Genomic DNA, 16,482 nt, shown 5'->3' on the forward strand with positions numbered 1-16,482 from the left:
ATGCCAGAGCCATTTTCTTTGGCTCAGCTATGTACGGAGCCTAAATATTCGTGAGTCTGCTAAGATGTCGAACCCAACACCGTTGGGCTTAACTACATATTGAGTTCAAGTACATGAGATTTGATAAGACATTAGACCTAGACACCCTTGGGGTCAGCTACTCGCTGAGCCCAAGTGCATATGGGTTTGGTAAGATGCCAGACACACATACACCTGGGCTCAGCGCGTTGCTAGACCCAATACCCTTGGATCCAGCTACGCGCTAATCCCAAGTGCTTGTGGGTCTTGCATCGACATCCTTGGGTTTGAAATCAGTCAAGGTCTGAATATTCCAGGAATTAAAAGTCTTTATAGGCCTCATACCAGGTCATAAGGCTATTTTATTGTCCTTAACACAAAATATTAAGAATTCAGGGTAGTTATTTCTTTATACTCCTAGGCATATAAAAGTATTTGAGAAGCCTATTTTTATCCAATCATCATTAATATTGATAAAGGGCTACTATCATCAACATTAATGTTGCATATAAAATAAATATAAAATCTACCACTGATCCTTTTAATATTGATGTTAGGGTTATTTCCATCAACAATAATGTTGTGTAAGAGATATTTCTTCTCATCTATGTTTTCAAGAGGAAATGACTCCACCCCTTCAACAAAATAAAATATTTCAGAGGTTATAAATATCCTTGAATTCATCCAAGTAAAGGGTTCATACTTTTTCTATTCTCTAAAGTATATATACTTTTATTTTCAAAGCATTTATTATACATAAATAAGAATAAACACTTTTGTTCTTCAATTTAAAGCTCATCCCATCATGTATTGCAATCCTTTATAAAAAATTATTGACTTTATCATCAGATGGTTCTTAAATCTTATAAATAGGATTGTCTTTGGAGGTGTCAGGACTTTTATCACCAACTATCAATTTTATGAACTCTAGAGGAAAGCATGAAAATGAACGTGTGATCATCCTTTATCCATACATTCAAGATTCTCATCCCTAAGCATAATGGATTTTAAGAACATCATCAATTGGTGTTATTTATGAAAAACTAATAAAAAAGCCATCAATTATTCTTATAGAGCTGGTTTTTTGACATCCCTTATCGCTATTAACAACAAATAATCAAGATACTCCTAGGGTGAGACATGTCACGAAACTCTCTACAATAGTAGACATGTCTACGCCAACAAAGATGCAGCAACTCATCCATTAGGTACAAACCCTTTCTCAAGCTGTATTGGCAACTCAAGGACAACACAAAACCTTACCACCTTAGCAAGTCTCGGCACACGATATAGCTCCTTCGATCCCAACTTCTCAACCATAAATTGCCCCCTCAGTTAGGAGACAATTGTCTCCTGAAAAGGCTGGACTAAACGACTTGGAGAGCTTTCCATTATGACAACCTTTATCCCCCCTAAATGTCATTCCTATCGACGTGAAACTCTTCCAATCAGCATTCACTCTAAACATAATCTATCTTGCCACTGCAAGAAAAAAAATCATTTATCAATCCTGTCATTCCATGCAAGAATCCTTCAGCTTCTCGAAGCCTGTTAGAAAAAAATCTGGGAGAAGTATAGTTGGTCAATACCTCCAGGATGAGACTTACAACCCTCATGAGATTAAATGATCTCCTTTAACTAGAAGAATCTTATATACCCATATCCTCAAGGACTACATCTCTACAAAGATGACCTTGGACAACTATAATGGTGTGACAGATCCACGAAAACATGTTCAAAATGCACATAGAAACCTTGAGCTAACCATCTAAGAATGTGATGATATGTACAAAATACTCCTTCCAACCTTTAGAGAGTTAGCACAAGGCTGGTATAATAATATAGAGCCAGGGTCTATTCTAGGTTTCAATAATCTCTGTGCCAAACTTGTGTCATGATTTAGTACCAGTATACCCGCCAAGAGGAGCTCTGTTGAACACTTTGATGTTACTCAATCAAAAAAGGAATCTACTCAAGCATATTTAAAGAGGTTCAATGGATAGATGTTCAAAATGGAAGAATTAATTAAGGCAATAGCCTCAAACGCGTTGATAAGTGGAGTAAGGGAATACTTTATATAGAAGGACTTGTATGCTATACTTGATCGAAGTCTGTTGAAGGTAAAAAAAAGTTATGAAAAAAGCATAGAAATCAATCCAAAAATAGTTGTTTATAAACTTTAGGTTAACCTAACCTACCCTTTTTGATAGAAAAAGAGGAATTTTAGGGGGGAAATAGTAGGCAATAAATATAGAAATGGATAAATTGTTGATGATTGAGTTCATCCATGAAGTCATTTATCCGGATTAGCTAGATAATATGGTAATGGTGAAGAAAAGCATTGAAAAGTGGAGAATATATATGGACTTCACTGACCTGAACAAGGCATGTCTAAAGGATATTTCCCTCTCCCAAAGATTGATAAATTGATGAATTCCACAGTTGATTTTGAGTTCTTAAGCTCTTTGGATGCTAATTTAAGTACTATAAAATCCTTATTCATCTAAAAGATGAGGAGAAGATGTCTTTCATCATAGAAAGAGGAACCTTTTACTACCATGCAATTCCATTCAACCTTAAAAATATAGAGGCTATATACTAGCAGATGGTCAACAAAGTATTTAAGCATCAAATTAGAAAGAAATGGAAGCTTATGTGGATGATATGTTAGTAAAAAGGATGACTTCTGACCATCTAAAGGACTCGAAAAAGGTTTCTTATGTCCTCGACGGTTGTAAGATGAAGTTTAATCCTGCGAAGTGTGTATTTGTCATCAGATGAGGAAAATTTCTAAGTTTCCTAGTAAGTAGCAAGGGAATAGAACCTAACCCTGAAGAGATTTATAAAATCTTGGATGTGACTCCTCAGAAGATTAAAGATGTTTAGCATCTCACATGAAGATTGGTTGCCCTGAATAGATTCATATCTAGGTTGGGGGAACAAAGCCTGCCTTTCTTTAAAATCTTAAAAAATATTACAAACTTTGAATGCACACTAGAATGTCAAAAAGCTTTTGAGAAGCTCAAAGTATATTTCTCCTCCCTAGGATTTTATCACAACCAAGAGAAAATTATAGACTACTCTTTTACTTTAATGTTTTTCATTAGGTCGTCAATTTAATATTGGTCAGAGAGGAAGAGGGTGCGCAGTGCCAAACCCAACACTCTTGGGTTAAGCTACGCATTGATCCTAAGTGCTTGCGAGTCTGACAAGATGCCAGACTCAATATCCTTGGGCTTAGCTATATTTTGAGTCTAAGTACTTGGGGTCTGACAAAACTCTAGACCTAAATGTTCTCGGGCTCAACAACACACTGAGCCCAAGTGTGTGTGAGTTTGGCTAAATATGAGCTCAACACTCTTAGGATTAACTACACGCAGAGCTCAAGTGTTTGGGGTCTAACCCAACTACGTGTTGAGTCCAAGTGCTTGTGGGTCTGGCATCCTTGTGGGTCTGGCAGGATGCCAGACCCAACATCCTTGGGTTTGAAATCAATCCAAGTCTGAATATATTAGGAATTGAAAGTCTTTATAGGCCCCATGATAGGTCACAAGGCTACTTTATTGTCCTTAACATAAAATGTTAAAAATTTAGGATGATCATTTCTATTTACTACAGGACATATAAAAGTCTTTTAAAAGCCTATCTTAGTCCAACCATTATTAATGTTAATCAAAAGCTATTCTCATCAGCATTAATGTTGTGTAGAAAATAATACATAAAATCTATTACGAATCCTTTGCATTTCTTTTAAGGGTTATTTTTATCAACATTAATATTATGTAAAAGATGTTTCTTCTCATCTACATTTTCATGAGTCCACCCCTTTAACAAAATAAAATAATTCAGGGGCTATAAATATCCTCATAAGATAAAGGGTTCACACTTTTCATATTCTTTAAGGTATTTATATTATTATTTTCATAGCATTTATCATACATAAATAAGAACAAAAACTTATGTTCTTGAATTTAAATCTCATTCCCTTATTTATTATAATTTCTTATAAAAAAATATTGATTTTATTATTTAAATTCTCTAAATCTCATAAAAAAATAACTACTCTTATAGGTGTTAAGACTTTTATCATCAATTATCAATTTCATAAACTCTGGAGGAGTAAGTATGTAAGTGAACGTGTGCTCATCCTTTATCCAAACAATCAAGACTCGCATCCTGAGCATAGTATATTTTGGTAACATCATCACTAAAGTTTAGGTTACTGGTTTTAACTTGACGTAGGAGAACCTTTTTCAAACTACTGTAACAATTGGATGGATCTAACAGATCATAAGATGAAACACAATTACATACTGAATAATGTTGCATCATCCACAACATAAGCAGACTTGCAGGCTACGTACCCTCTGATTGTGAAACACAAACTACTGTAACAAAAGCATTTATATAGACAGATTTCATCAGAGCCAAGTGCTGAGCCTGGGCTCCAATCTGTATGCAGTGGCGTTGGAACATTAATTTTCAAGAAACAATCTCTACCCCCATAATCTGCTGTTTAAGTTGTTTATATATATAAAAAGGTTTGGCAGTGGTACATTTTGCCAAGAATACTCAGTTCGCAAGTAAAAATATCTAGTGTCCTTCAGAGAAAATGTGCCATTTCCAGTTGAGATTCTGCGCCGTAGGCTTTCATTACAACCATCTAAAACCTATATTTGGGTTCTAAAAACTTTCGTCATGCGACTTTTGTGCATTATATTTCGATTGATTTGTCCTGTAACAAGCAGACAGCAGTATTTTACCTGAAAATAACCCAAATATAGAATTTCTCAATTCCGTCAGTCTGTTACTGCTAGATCACAGCAGTGAGTAAAAAATCATTTCCTAGCTAGCCTATGAATGAAACACATCTTGACTTACCTGACATTTTCGTGCATGGCTGATTGATTTCTAAGTTAAATGTAATGGAACTTGGGAAACACGTTCTTGACTGGCTGAAAAGAGACATATCATATAGAAGTTCCACTCAACAGACTTGAAACACAAAAAGCATAACAGCACCATTATGATGCTTGAAAAGAACGGCTACGAGGTATAAGCATGGAGTAGGTGAAGGATCGATTGATTTCAAAACAAAAGCATTGTATAGCATATATTATATCATATTAAATTTTTAACATAATGGTTTATATCATTATAATCGTTCATTTGTCAAAAATATTAATATCTAATGCAAGCTATTAAATGAAGTTATCAGACAAGTAGAAAAAATCCTGTTGCAAATAATTTCTCAAATAATTTCTTGATGACTTTATATATATATATGCAAGCTAGAATGAGCAGTGACAGATTCAGAATAATTTTAGTTAAACCAAAACGTTAATCATCCTAAAAGCAAAACATATTTAAGCCAGCAGGCAGTAGACATCATATCAAATCTAAAATTTAGGTTCATACTTCCTAGCTCCTGTCAACCAATGCCAAAAGAAATGGGTATTTATTTATTTCAAGATAAATTCATCCTAAAAAGTCTCCTACACGTAAAAGTTTTAGGATGTGGCCAACAATTTAATATAGAAGGTTCAATATATATATATATATATATATATATATATATATATATAAGAAAAAAACATGGTAAGATTCAAACAAACACCGCATTGCACTTATCACAACCAGTTCCACAGGTTCTTTGGCCTTATTCCTCATTATTTCAAATAACTATAAGAAACTCTTAACAATCTTTCTACCACATTGAACCCATAGCACCTTAGCAGTGAATGATTGCAGTGTGAGCAGGCAATCCTGCTTTAACCTCAAAAATTGCATGTTCGACGAAATTGGGGAACCTGCTGATAATCTTTTCCAGAATTTATAAATCACCTGCATAAAGGTTACTTGCTTCCATTCCAAGCCTAGGTCGGATGGGATTCCCATCTTTCTTAACATGCCTTCACCACTGAGTAACTTTCATACGATCGATTATGTTACTCATTGATCATCCAAACATCTAAGTCTTACAGTGGAAAGTGGAACATCATACTGAATCTGTGTAGTAGCTATGTTGTAATGAAAGTCATAATCGAAGACTTGAACTTTCATAATTTCCCACCTGATAGATGCACATTAGACTCAATATTCTCCACTTCTGCACCGATACTCCCAAGGAGTACAGAAAAAGTTAATGTGGTGACAAAGAATGTACCATTGGCATCATCACATCCTATGGTAGCTCGAGGACAGCAGAACATCTCCCAGTGTATAGCATATGAACTCAACCTCATAATTAAAAATAAACTTGCAGGTGAACTACAATATATTTACGGCTTTAGGAAATGAAGAGCATCAATCAAACAAGTAGAAATGTAGAAACAAAATTATTTCAAGATAATAAACTTACTTAGCATACCACATGGCAGACAGGGTCACAAAAATTTCCATCTGGACATTGCTAAAAAATCAAGGAAGCTTTATTTTGGGGATATATCTTACAATCTGACATCATCAAGGCTAACAGCAAAGTTATTTACAAAGTTTAATAAAAGTAATAATTGTATGCCATAATTTCAGATGCATAATAGGAATATACCGAACAAACTTATATCTTTCGGTAGCACAACTAACAATCACACAGCAATGTCAGATGCATAATAGGAATATACCGAACAAATTTATATCTTCCGGTAGCACAACTAACAATCACACAGCACATCAAGCGCAAGAAAAATTTAAAAACCAAACTACATGACTTTAAGTTCAGATGCATAGCACAGTTCATGCTATATACAAGCATGAAACCAAAACAGCAAGATAAGAAAAGGCAAGAAATACTTCAGAAACATGAATCACTAAATCTTATTTTCTACTTGACAAAGGTAATCATTCGCCTAAGATAAGTTTTCAAGCAGTGTAGAAAATGTTTGTACTAAGATTTTTGAAACAATGCCATTCTACATTGACGTCACAGAATACACTTCATCATACACTCCAACAAAAACCTACACAGATACAGTTGCAGCAGCAGTATCTTTGCTAGACTTCATGGAACAGAAAAGAGTCAAAACATCAGCATGATTCCGAATGAAAACTGGACATTTAGACAGGAAATCTTGTGCTTCGCTATGCCGTTTGGCATTGAAAAAGGCTTCAAACAAACGAAGAGAAACAGATATAGATGGAAACTTCTTAGTGGTCATAGCATTCATAAAAGCAATGGCATCATCTCCAGTTCCAGACTTTGATACGAACTCAAAAAATGGATCTATGTAAGGTGGAATTCCATGACTTTGCATCAACCCCAACAGATTTAAGGCGTCCTTAAATCCACCCTGCGCTAGCAACTTACTTATCAATACTTTGTATGTAGTCCGCCAAGGGTGTAACTGATTTTGACAGACATAATCACACAGAAGATTGCATGCATCTCCTGCTCTGTTCTTGAGGCAATATGCATTTACCAACAACTCAACAGCATAACCAGCACCAGTAACTCCCTTTTTCTCAACCATTTTTTTGAAACAATCAGATGCCTTTTCAAGATCCCCAGATACACAATGTCCTTCAATTAAAGATGCCCAAGCCTTGTAATCCAAATCGCTGCCAGATGATTCCATATGATCCACAAATTCACTTGCTTCATAATTCTTACCAGCACTAGTAAGCCCAAAAGCAATCTTTCTCTGCAAATTACCACTAGCTACAAAACCAGCAACCATCATTTCTCTTAAAATCTTATTGCACTCTTTAAATCTACCAACACTTCTTAGAGCTTTAAGAACTGCATCAAGCATAGAATCTGTCAGCACATTCCCATTTTCAGTAAAGACCTTCACAATTCTTGAAAACAAACCAATATCCAACTGTTTACAAACCACTATGTTCCTCAACAAATAGGTGCAATATTTAGATGAAGGCTTATTTGCACCATTCATTGCAAACTCATATAAGTCTACAGCCTCCTTAATCATTTTCCTCCTCATAAACCAGGCCAACACTGTATCAAATGTCTCCACCTCCATTTCAAACCCGTTACTTCTCATTTCATCAATAACCTTCCAAAACCTGTCAATACAATCCTTGCTCCCCAAAACCCTAGCCATGGCATTATAACTCCCCCCATCATGCTTACACAACTCACTCTCCTCAACCCACCTAAAAAATATCAATGCTTTCATTGGCTCCATCGCTAAATGCTCCAAGACAATCTTCACCAAACCACTAGAAAACTCAGCACTCAAACCCTTAATTTCCCCTTCAACATCCTCTCCCCAAAACTTACTCCTAACAATCCTACTCATTCTCAACCCAATCTTTTCCACCGAATTATCAATGGATCCCGTCGCAAAAACCCCTTTTAATTTCTCTATATCACCCTTTAACCCTTCATTCTCAAATTTCTCCAACACTCTATCTCGAGTAACCCCTGAGACACCATAACCCTTTGTCTTCATTTTATCAACCAATTCCCAAAATTCCGCAACCAACCCATTTACCCCCAAAATCCCTAACATCCAGTTATAACTTTTCGAGCTCAATCTCTCACTATCCTTCTTCAAAACCCAATCAAAAAACCTCTTAGCCACACCCGGTTTCGATCCCAATGACTTCAAAACTTTCAAAACCAAGTCATGACTAATAACAACACTACTCAATTCCAATTCTTTATTAATATCATCAGAATCATCAAACTTGGTAAAAACATCACAAACTAGCAAAACAAGATCTGGGTCTTTTGTGGGCTCAACTAATGATGCTTCAGATGATAAATTACGTGCAAATAATGGGTTTTTGTTATAAATATTGGGTGTTTGTGGGGTTTTAGAGAAATGAGAGTCTTGCAGCGAAAGTGTGTGAAGAGAAGAAGACAGAGAGCGAAGTGGAGGAGGAGAGTATTGCTGTAGTACCTGGAAATGATTCGAAAATTTGAGAGATGAACGAGGGTAGCTTCGGTAGAGAAGAATTCTCCATGAGTGTCTCATTTCTACAGTGTAAAGTTAGGGTTTTTGAGGAGCCTGAGACAGATTTGGGGTTTGTGTGTGCTAAGCAGAGTGTGGGTGGTGATCTAACTTTTTAGGGTTTAAGAGGGGATTTGGGTGGTTTGTGTTTATTTTATTTATCTTTTTACTTTTTTGGGAAAGCAACAAGTTGGTCCCTTCTCTATATATGAATTTACACTAAAGTCCTAACTTGAAACTATTTCTTCAATTGGATTTCTAAGGATTTGGACATTTTTTGAAAAGAAAAAAAGAAATTTAGACTTGGACATTTTCAGCTATTCCTTCCCTTTGAAATTATAACCATCTACAAGCAACAATGTCAAACTTTGCTTGGATTTGGATTTTAGAAAAAATACTTATTTAAAGAGTAATGCTGACATTTTAAAAAATTAAAATGAAAAATTCAAGGACATATATGGCCATTGGATTGGATCATTGATTAAGTAGCTCCTAATATTTTTTATTTTTTATTTTTTTTGTAATTTTTATTTGATATTTTAATAATCTTAATTAAGTAATATTTTTTATTAGTCTTGACTTATACCAATGTTATAAATTAATAATTCACTAAGTTTATAGAAATAATACATTAAAAATAAATATTTTCCATTTGATATATAAATTCCATTTGATACATTTAAAATAAACAATGTCAAATAAATATTGTTGCTTGGTGCTGTTGTTTCCTGTTGTAGTGTTGCTGTTGTATAATTGTTAATATTCAGAATTATCAAATTCTTTAGACTCATGTACATTAGATATTATATATATATATATATATATATATAAAAGTTTTGGTTTGACTTAAAAGTATATAAATTATTTATTGTAAAAATGGATATATCCATGTAAGACTAATTAATATATAAGTTATTGATTAAATAATATTTGATTAATAAAATTGTATGGTCATAAGGGTATCAATTTACATATAAATTGAGATAAAATGTTTATCTTAAATTTTCTTTGATGTCAAAAATCAAAAGAGAAAGAAAATATTATTGATCTTTGCACCAACTCTTTCGGGTTAGCATTTTTGTATTTCAAAATAGCAAACTATTTCAAAATAATGTCAGATTCAATTGTATAAAAGATGATGATTGAGGAAAAGTGAATACTTTGATGACTCAATTGAAAATGTAGCTGAATTATAGCGATGGAGGATTTCAGATCCCGCAAAGTATATCAGTTTGTGTAGGGTTTTGTTGAGGAAAAGTGCATATTAGTCCCTATGTATAAGTAGATTCACAGATAAGCCCTTAATTCCTACAGAAACTTAACTTTGTCATAAGGATTAATCAGAAAATATGAAAAATAAGAGAATTAAAAAATGAGATGAATTCTATTATTTTCTAAAAATAAATTACAAAAAAAGTCTACTCTTTCTCACCCATAAAATATTAAAGATATTTTTTCTTATTAAATATAAAATCTCAAATTAAAATATTGGATTCATCCTCGATATCTATCACTTGTTTATATATGTATGGTATTGCAGTATAAGATGTTTTTTTAAGTATTTTTTTGCTAAAAATATATCGAAATAATTTTTTCATATATTTTTTATTTTTTATATGAACCATCAAAACAATAAAGAAAACATAAATTTAATTTTTTAAAATAAAATATACTTTTAAAAAATATCTTAAAATAAAAACTATTACAATTCTAAACACTATTTATAGCCAATCTAGCTCACATCAGTATAATGTGATCCATTTTATTTTTTTAGGAATAAGTTTAACGTCGACTATTATTAACCCACAACTAAGATCATACACATACCTTTTCCATGTGATCTCAGGTTTGAGCCATGTGGTTGCTTATATGATAGCTACTGGAGGTTTACATGATCATTAATTTCAGGGCCCGTAGGATTAATTGAAATGCACGTAAACTGGCCCAAACACCCACGTTAAACTAAAAAAAAACGAGAATGATGGCGAATGGCTTCCCAGTAAAATTTCTCAAATTCAAGAGTTATTATTGTTGCAGTAAAGATTGATTTTTAAAATATTTTTTATTTTAAAATTTATTTAAATTTTTTATTTTAAAAAAAATACAGTTAAACCATGATAGAAAACATTACCTTCTTCTATACAAAGTTTGTAAAGTTTGCTTTCGCATGCAAAACTTCTGCTAACAAAAGAGGAAAAGTTTGGAGGGCTGTTTTTGGGAATCAACGAGAGACAAGTTTTTTTTTTAATGAGTATTTATATTTAAGTAGATTCCATATAGGTTTAACAAGTTAATTTGATGTAATTCATTCAATTGATTTTAGATTTTTAAAATCAAAATAAAAATAAATTCTTTTGGGTTTTTTAATAATTAAATCAGTTTTTTTCTTTATTGGTTAATTTTTCTAGTATTTTATTTTTTCAGTTTTCTTGATTTAATTGATTTTTTTTGTGTTTTATGATTTGTTTCACATAAATAAATAAAAATAACAATATTTATGATTTAAAATATATCCCAAGAAATATATAAAAGTATAATAAAAGTAGAGAGAGAGAGAGAGTCTCCGTATTGAAAAACTTAAAAATATAGGTGTTGGATTAAGAAATTATTTTGATGAGGGACCAGTTGTATACAATGTAAGAAATACAAGGACCTTGAGTTATGACATTATTGCCTAACTACTTTTTTTATTTTTCTTTAAGAAAATAAAAAATATATATAGAAGGATAGCCCAGGTCTGAATTCACCGCCATTGTTTGAAATCCTAGTTCTAAGAAGAAGCATATAGAGCTTGATAAGGAGTAACAAGGAAGGAAATCGAAGAGAAGCGGAAACCTAAATAGTAATAATAATAAAAATAAATAAATAAAAATCCGAGTACTTGTCTGATTCCATAAACAACACGTAAAAGGAACAAGAGACTTGTATATAAACACCAGTGGTATTGACATTAATTCACATTCAAAAGATTTGCTCTTTCTTTGGGTTAATAATGAGAGACCAGGCAGGCACAAACAAAAGAAAGAGAGATTTTAGTGATTCAATTATGGGGCGCAATAAGAAGGCACCCAACAATCTTCTTGTTGATGAAGCCATTAACGATGACAACTCTGTCATCACGCTCAATCCAGCTACAATGGAGCAACTTGATATTTTCCGCGGGGATAACTTGTTGATCAAGGGAAAGAAGAGGAGGGATACAGTTTGTATTGCCCTAGCTGATGATCGTTGCGATCAGCCCAAGATTCTGATGAATAAGGTTGTGAGGTCAAACTTAAGGGTCAGGCTTGGCGATATGGTTTCGGTGCAGCTATGTCATAACTTGCAGTATGGCAAGAGGGTTCACATTCTGCCTTTGGATGACACAGTTGATGGCCTTAGTGGTAGTCTGTTTGATGCCTACTTGAAGCCTTACTTTAAGGATTCTCATCGTCCTGTCCGGAAAGGAGATCTTTTCCTTGTCAGAGGAGGAATGAGGAGTGTGGAGTTTAAGGTCATTGAGACCGATCCTGCTGAGTACTGTGTGGTTGAGCCTGATACGGAAATCTTCTGTGAAGGGGAAGCTGTGAAGAGGGAAGATGAGGAAAGGCTTGATGGGATTGGCTATGATGATCTTGGTGGCGTTAGGAAACAATTGGCACTAATCAGGGAGATGGTCGAACTGCCATTAAGGTTTCCACAACTTTTCAAGACCATTGGTGTGAAGCCACCGAGAGGAATTCTGCTTTATGGTCCTCCTGGAACAGGTAAAACATTGATAGCAAGGGCTATTGCTAATGAAACTGGGGCTTTCTTCTTTTGTATCAATGGACCAGAAATCATGTCCAAGATGGCAGGAGAGAGTGAGCAAAATCTGAGAAAAGCTTTTGAAGAAGCTGAAAAGAATGCTCCTGCAATTGTATTTATTGATGAGATTGATTCAATTGCTCCCAAACGTGAGAAAACTGGTGGGGAAGTAGAGAGACGAATCGTTTCACAACTACTGACTCTTATGGATGGGCTAAAGGCTCGTGCCCATGTTATTGTTATAGGAGCTACAAACAGGCCTAACAGTCTAGACCCTGCATTGAGGAGGTTTGGAAGGTTTGACAAAGAAATAGATATTGGTGTTCCAGATGAAGTTGGTCGCCTTGAGGTTCTTCGTGTCCATACAAAGAAAATGAAGCTCTCTGAAGATGTAGACTTGGAAAAAGTAGCCAAAGGAACTCAGGGGTATGTTGGTGCAGATCTTGCAGCTCTTTGCAGCGAATCTGCCCTACAATGCATTAGGGAAAAGATGGGCATCATTGATTTGGAAGATGATACCATTGATGCTGAGGTTCTTAATTCCATGGCCGTTACAAATGAGCACTTCAGCATTGCTCTCGGAACCAGCAATCCTTCTGCTCTTCGTGAAACCATTGTAGAAGTTCCCAATGTTAGATGGGAGGATATTGGTGGTCTTGAGAAGGTCAAGATGGAGCTTCAAGAGACTGTTCAATATCCGGTGGAGCATCCTGAGAAGTTTGAGAAGTTCGGCATGTCACCTTCTAAAGGAGTTCTTTTCTATGGTCCTCCTGGTTGTGGCAAAACATTGCTGGCTAAGGCTATTGCCAACGAATGTCAAGCTAATTTCATCAGTATCAAGGGTCCTGAGCTTCTAACCATGTGGTTTGGTGAGAGTGAAGCCAATGTCAGGGATGTTTTCGACAAGGCACGCCAGTCTGCTCCTTGTGTCATATTCTTCGATGAACTTGACTCCATTGCTATTCAAAGAGGAAACAGTGTAGGAGATGCTGGTGGTGCAGCTGATAGAGTTTTGAACCAACTCCTAACTGAGATGGATGGTTTATCAGCCAAGAAAACCGTCTTTATAATTGGTGCTACCAACAGGCCTGATATAATCGACCCTGCACTTATGAGGCCAGGTCGCCTTGACCAGCTAATTTATATCCCTCTGCCAGACGAAGGTTCTCGACTACAGATCTTTAAGGCTTGCTTGAGAAAATCACCCGTCTCAAAAGATGTTGACCTTCATGTTCTTGCCAAGCACACTGAAGGCTTTAGTGGTGCTGATATCACAGAAATCTGTCAGAGGGCTTGCAAATATGCTGTCAGGGAGGACATCGAAAAGGATATCAAGAGGAAGATCGAGGGCCTGGAAGACAGCATGGAAGAAGGAATGACTTGGCTTAAGGTTTCTCACTTTGAAGAGTCCATGAGGTACGCTAGGAGGAGTGTGAGTGACTCTGATATTCTCAAGTACCAGATGTTTTCTCAAACTTTGCAACATCAGCTGATGGTCTAAATCCAGTTGTCACTTCAGCTGGTGGGGATGATGAACTATATTAATTAGGTGTTTGTATTTTTCCTCTATTTGTTTACTTCAGCTAATTTTGTTTCTTCATAATAATTGCAATGGATTAAAATTCATTAAGAGTGATGATCGCAATGTAAGTGGAGCAATGTTATGGAAATTCTAAGCTGCTCTTGAACTCATACTTCAGGGACTTTAGACTTGTCAGATTCATAGACACCAAATATTCAAGGAGTGAATTAATAATAGGGCCATCTGGACATGCAGGATGCCATGAAGATGAAGCAATGTTGGGCTCTCATAAACCGAGACAGAAGATCTTTAAACAAGTACGAAACTGAAGTAAAATTTCACTAATTAGGGCAACATCTGCCTGCGAACATCACGAGAGAGCTACAGAGAGAGCTCTCTTCTTTATACAAAAGGAAATGACAGAAACAAAACAATAGATGAACATTGCATTCAATTTCTAAATTGCTATAGACAATTATTGGACTGATCCATTCAGCTACTTCATTTGTTCAAGCCAGTTGCATTCTTCACTCCTTCAACAGCTCCCTGTGCCTTAGACATCACCTGCTGACCAGCCTACACGAAGAACAAGTATCATAATTAAATTATACATTTGTTCATTGTATTCTTGAGCACAAGCTATTGTAGTGGCGAGGATGAATTCTCTAAAAAAAACATAGAAAAGGAGATTGAAGGAAAAGATTTGAACCTCTTGCACTGATTCCTTTGCAGATTGAGCAGCATTACCAGCTCTGTCCATCAAGGTACTGGCCTTCTCCTGAAACAAACAAAATCCATACCTTATAATGTATTGGAAGAGAAATATCATGCATGAACATTCATAAATAAAAAGGAAGAAATAAACAAAATTCATAGGCTGACCTGAGCTTGGCCCTTGGCCTCACCAGCTTGGAAGCTCATCTTCTGGGTATTGTCAGCCATCTTTGGTTTCTGATTTCTTTAAAAGATTTGGAGAACTCAAATAAATTGAAAGCTCAAGTGCTTGAAAAAATTAACAAAACTCTTGGTAGTAAAGGTATGCCATGGCAGCCATAATTTATACTGATTAAAACCAGGCCATTTCTGGACACGTGCAATGCCACGTGTCAAGCTATAGATGGCTTGAAATAACATCCGTTATTGAGGTTGAGATTTTGGGGGCCTTTGACCAGGGGGGTTTTGAATTTTGTTAATAATTCATGTGCTAACTTTCTTTGTTCGTTTTAAAAATTAAAATATTATTTAAAAAAAAAATATAATGTCGAGTTACGGGTTTTCAAGTTTGATTTACTGAATCAGATTTAATAATAATATATAAAAAATTAATCGTGACATAAATACATTTTTATTTTTTATTTAATTTGATTTATAGTGTAACGAAAGAAGTTACTTACTAGGTCCATTTTATATGTTGTCTATTTCTAGAATTAAAAATTTTAGGTAGCTTATAGGGGAGGTGCTATCGATTTTTTTAAAAATAGAAATTGTCCCCCCCCCTCCACCCCTAAATCTGTATAGATGCCCAGAAAAAAAATTAATTGTACATCATGAGAACAAGATCACTGCTAGTTCTTCTAACAACAATAATGACAACCACGAGTCATTAGGTGTCGATCAAAAAGAGACACTTGAGGTGCAGGAATCGACTCACGACTTTGCCTTGTTGAGTGCAATGCCGCAATGTAGAGTGGGGTCTCTTCATAGTGGGATCCATTCACTCGCAAGTACAAGGCTTAATAGAGGAACGACCTTTCAATGTAAGTTTGTTTTAGTTTAACAATGACATTTTTAATAATACCATAAAAATAATATTTCATTAAATTTATTCAATTTCAAGTTTACAAACATTGAGGCTGCCCGAACAATAACTCGACATCTAAATCGTCAATGAAAAATTCATTGTTTCAATGAAGTCAGGTTTCCAAACATCCTGAATAAAAAAGGCAAGTCGATGCATGGTTTTCAAGGTTTAAGATTAGTATTAACTTAATATTTTTTTTATTATGTTAATTCATTTACTTTATTGAAATTACTAAAATTTTTCTTTTTATAAATGTTTATTGCAAAGGAAAATTTGAATTGGATAGAGCTAATGATAATGTTGCGAGGAGGGTTTAGAAGAATTACGTTACAATTAGGTAACATCGAAATCAAGATAATTATTTTATTCAAAATATTAAAATTTTATTTGTTATTTACTTATAGATAATTTGTTTGTATCATATAGATTGCATGATTTTT

At 34.6% G+C, this 16,482-nt stretch overlaps 2 protein-coding genes across 2 annotated transcripts; one reads left to right on the forward strand and one right to left on the reverse strand.

The window, feature by feature from the left end:
• The first annotated feature begins 6,827 nt into the window (after positions 1 to 6,827).
• LOC133670813 (cell division cycle protein 48 homolog) lies at positions 6,828 to 14,220 on the forward strand. Its single transcript, XM_062091417.1, has 2 exons — positions 6,828 to 7,244; positions 11,955 to 14,220. Exons 1-2 carry the CDS (start codon positions 7,060 to 7,062, stop codon positions 14,218 to 14,220), a joined length of 2,451 nt encoding a protein of 816 aa, XP_061947401.1. The 5' UTR covers positions 6,828 to 7,059.
• Positions 14,221 to 14,549: 329 nt separating this feature from the next.
• Positions 14,550 to 15,282, reverse strand: LOC133671636 (stress-induced protein KIN2-like). The gene is made up of 3 exons (XM_062092444.1): positions 15,124 to 15,282; positions 14,951 to 15,019; positions 14,550 to 14,817 (listed from the first exon to the last, which is right to left on the reverse strand). The coding sequence occupies exons 1-3, from the start codon at positions 15,181 to 15,183 to the stop codon at positions 14,743 to 14,745; spliced, it is 204 nt and encodes a 67-aa protein (XP_061948428.1). The 5' UTR covers positions 15,184 to 15,282; the 3' UTR covers positions 14,550 to 14,742.
• Between the last annotated feature and the right edge of the window lie 1,200 nt (positions 15,283 to 16,482).

This window comes from Populus nigra, chromosome 13 (genome assembly GCF_951802175.1).
Source record: "Populus nigra chromosome 13, ddPopNigr1.1, whole genome shotgun sequence".
Taxonomy (NCBI): domain Eukaryota; kingdom Viridiplantae; phylum Streptophyta; class Magnoliopsida; order Malpighiales; family Salicaceae; genus Populus; species Populus nigra.

Bases quoted from the DNA above. Each gene is read 5' to 3' on its own strand.
- LOC133670813 (XM_062091417.1), top strand. From the start codon at position 7,060: ATGAAAACTGGACATTTAGACAGGAAATCTTGTGCTTCGCTATGCCGT. The intron at 7,245-11,954 runs GTAAGGTGGAAT...CACAAACAAAAG, and splicing joins AACTCAAAAAATGGATCTAT to AAAGAGAGATTTTAGTGATT.
- LOC133671636 (XM_062092444.1), bottom strand. From the start codon at position 15,183: ATGGCTGACAATACCCAGAAGATGAGCTTCCAAGCTGGTGAGGCCAAG. The intron at 15,020-15,123 runs GTCAGCCTATGA...TGTTTGTTTCAG, and splicing joins AGGCCAAGGGCCAAGCTCAG to GAGAAGGCCAGTACCTTGAT. The intron at 14,818-14,950 runs GTTCAAATCTTT...TTCTTCGTGTAG, and splicing joins CAAAGGAATCAGTGCAAGAG to GCTGGTCAGCAGGTGATGTC.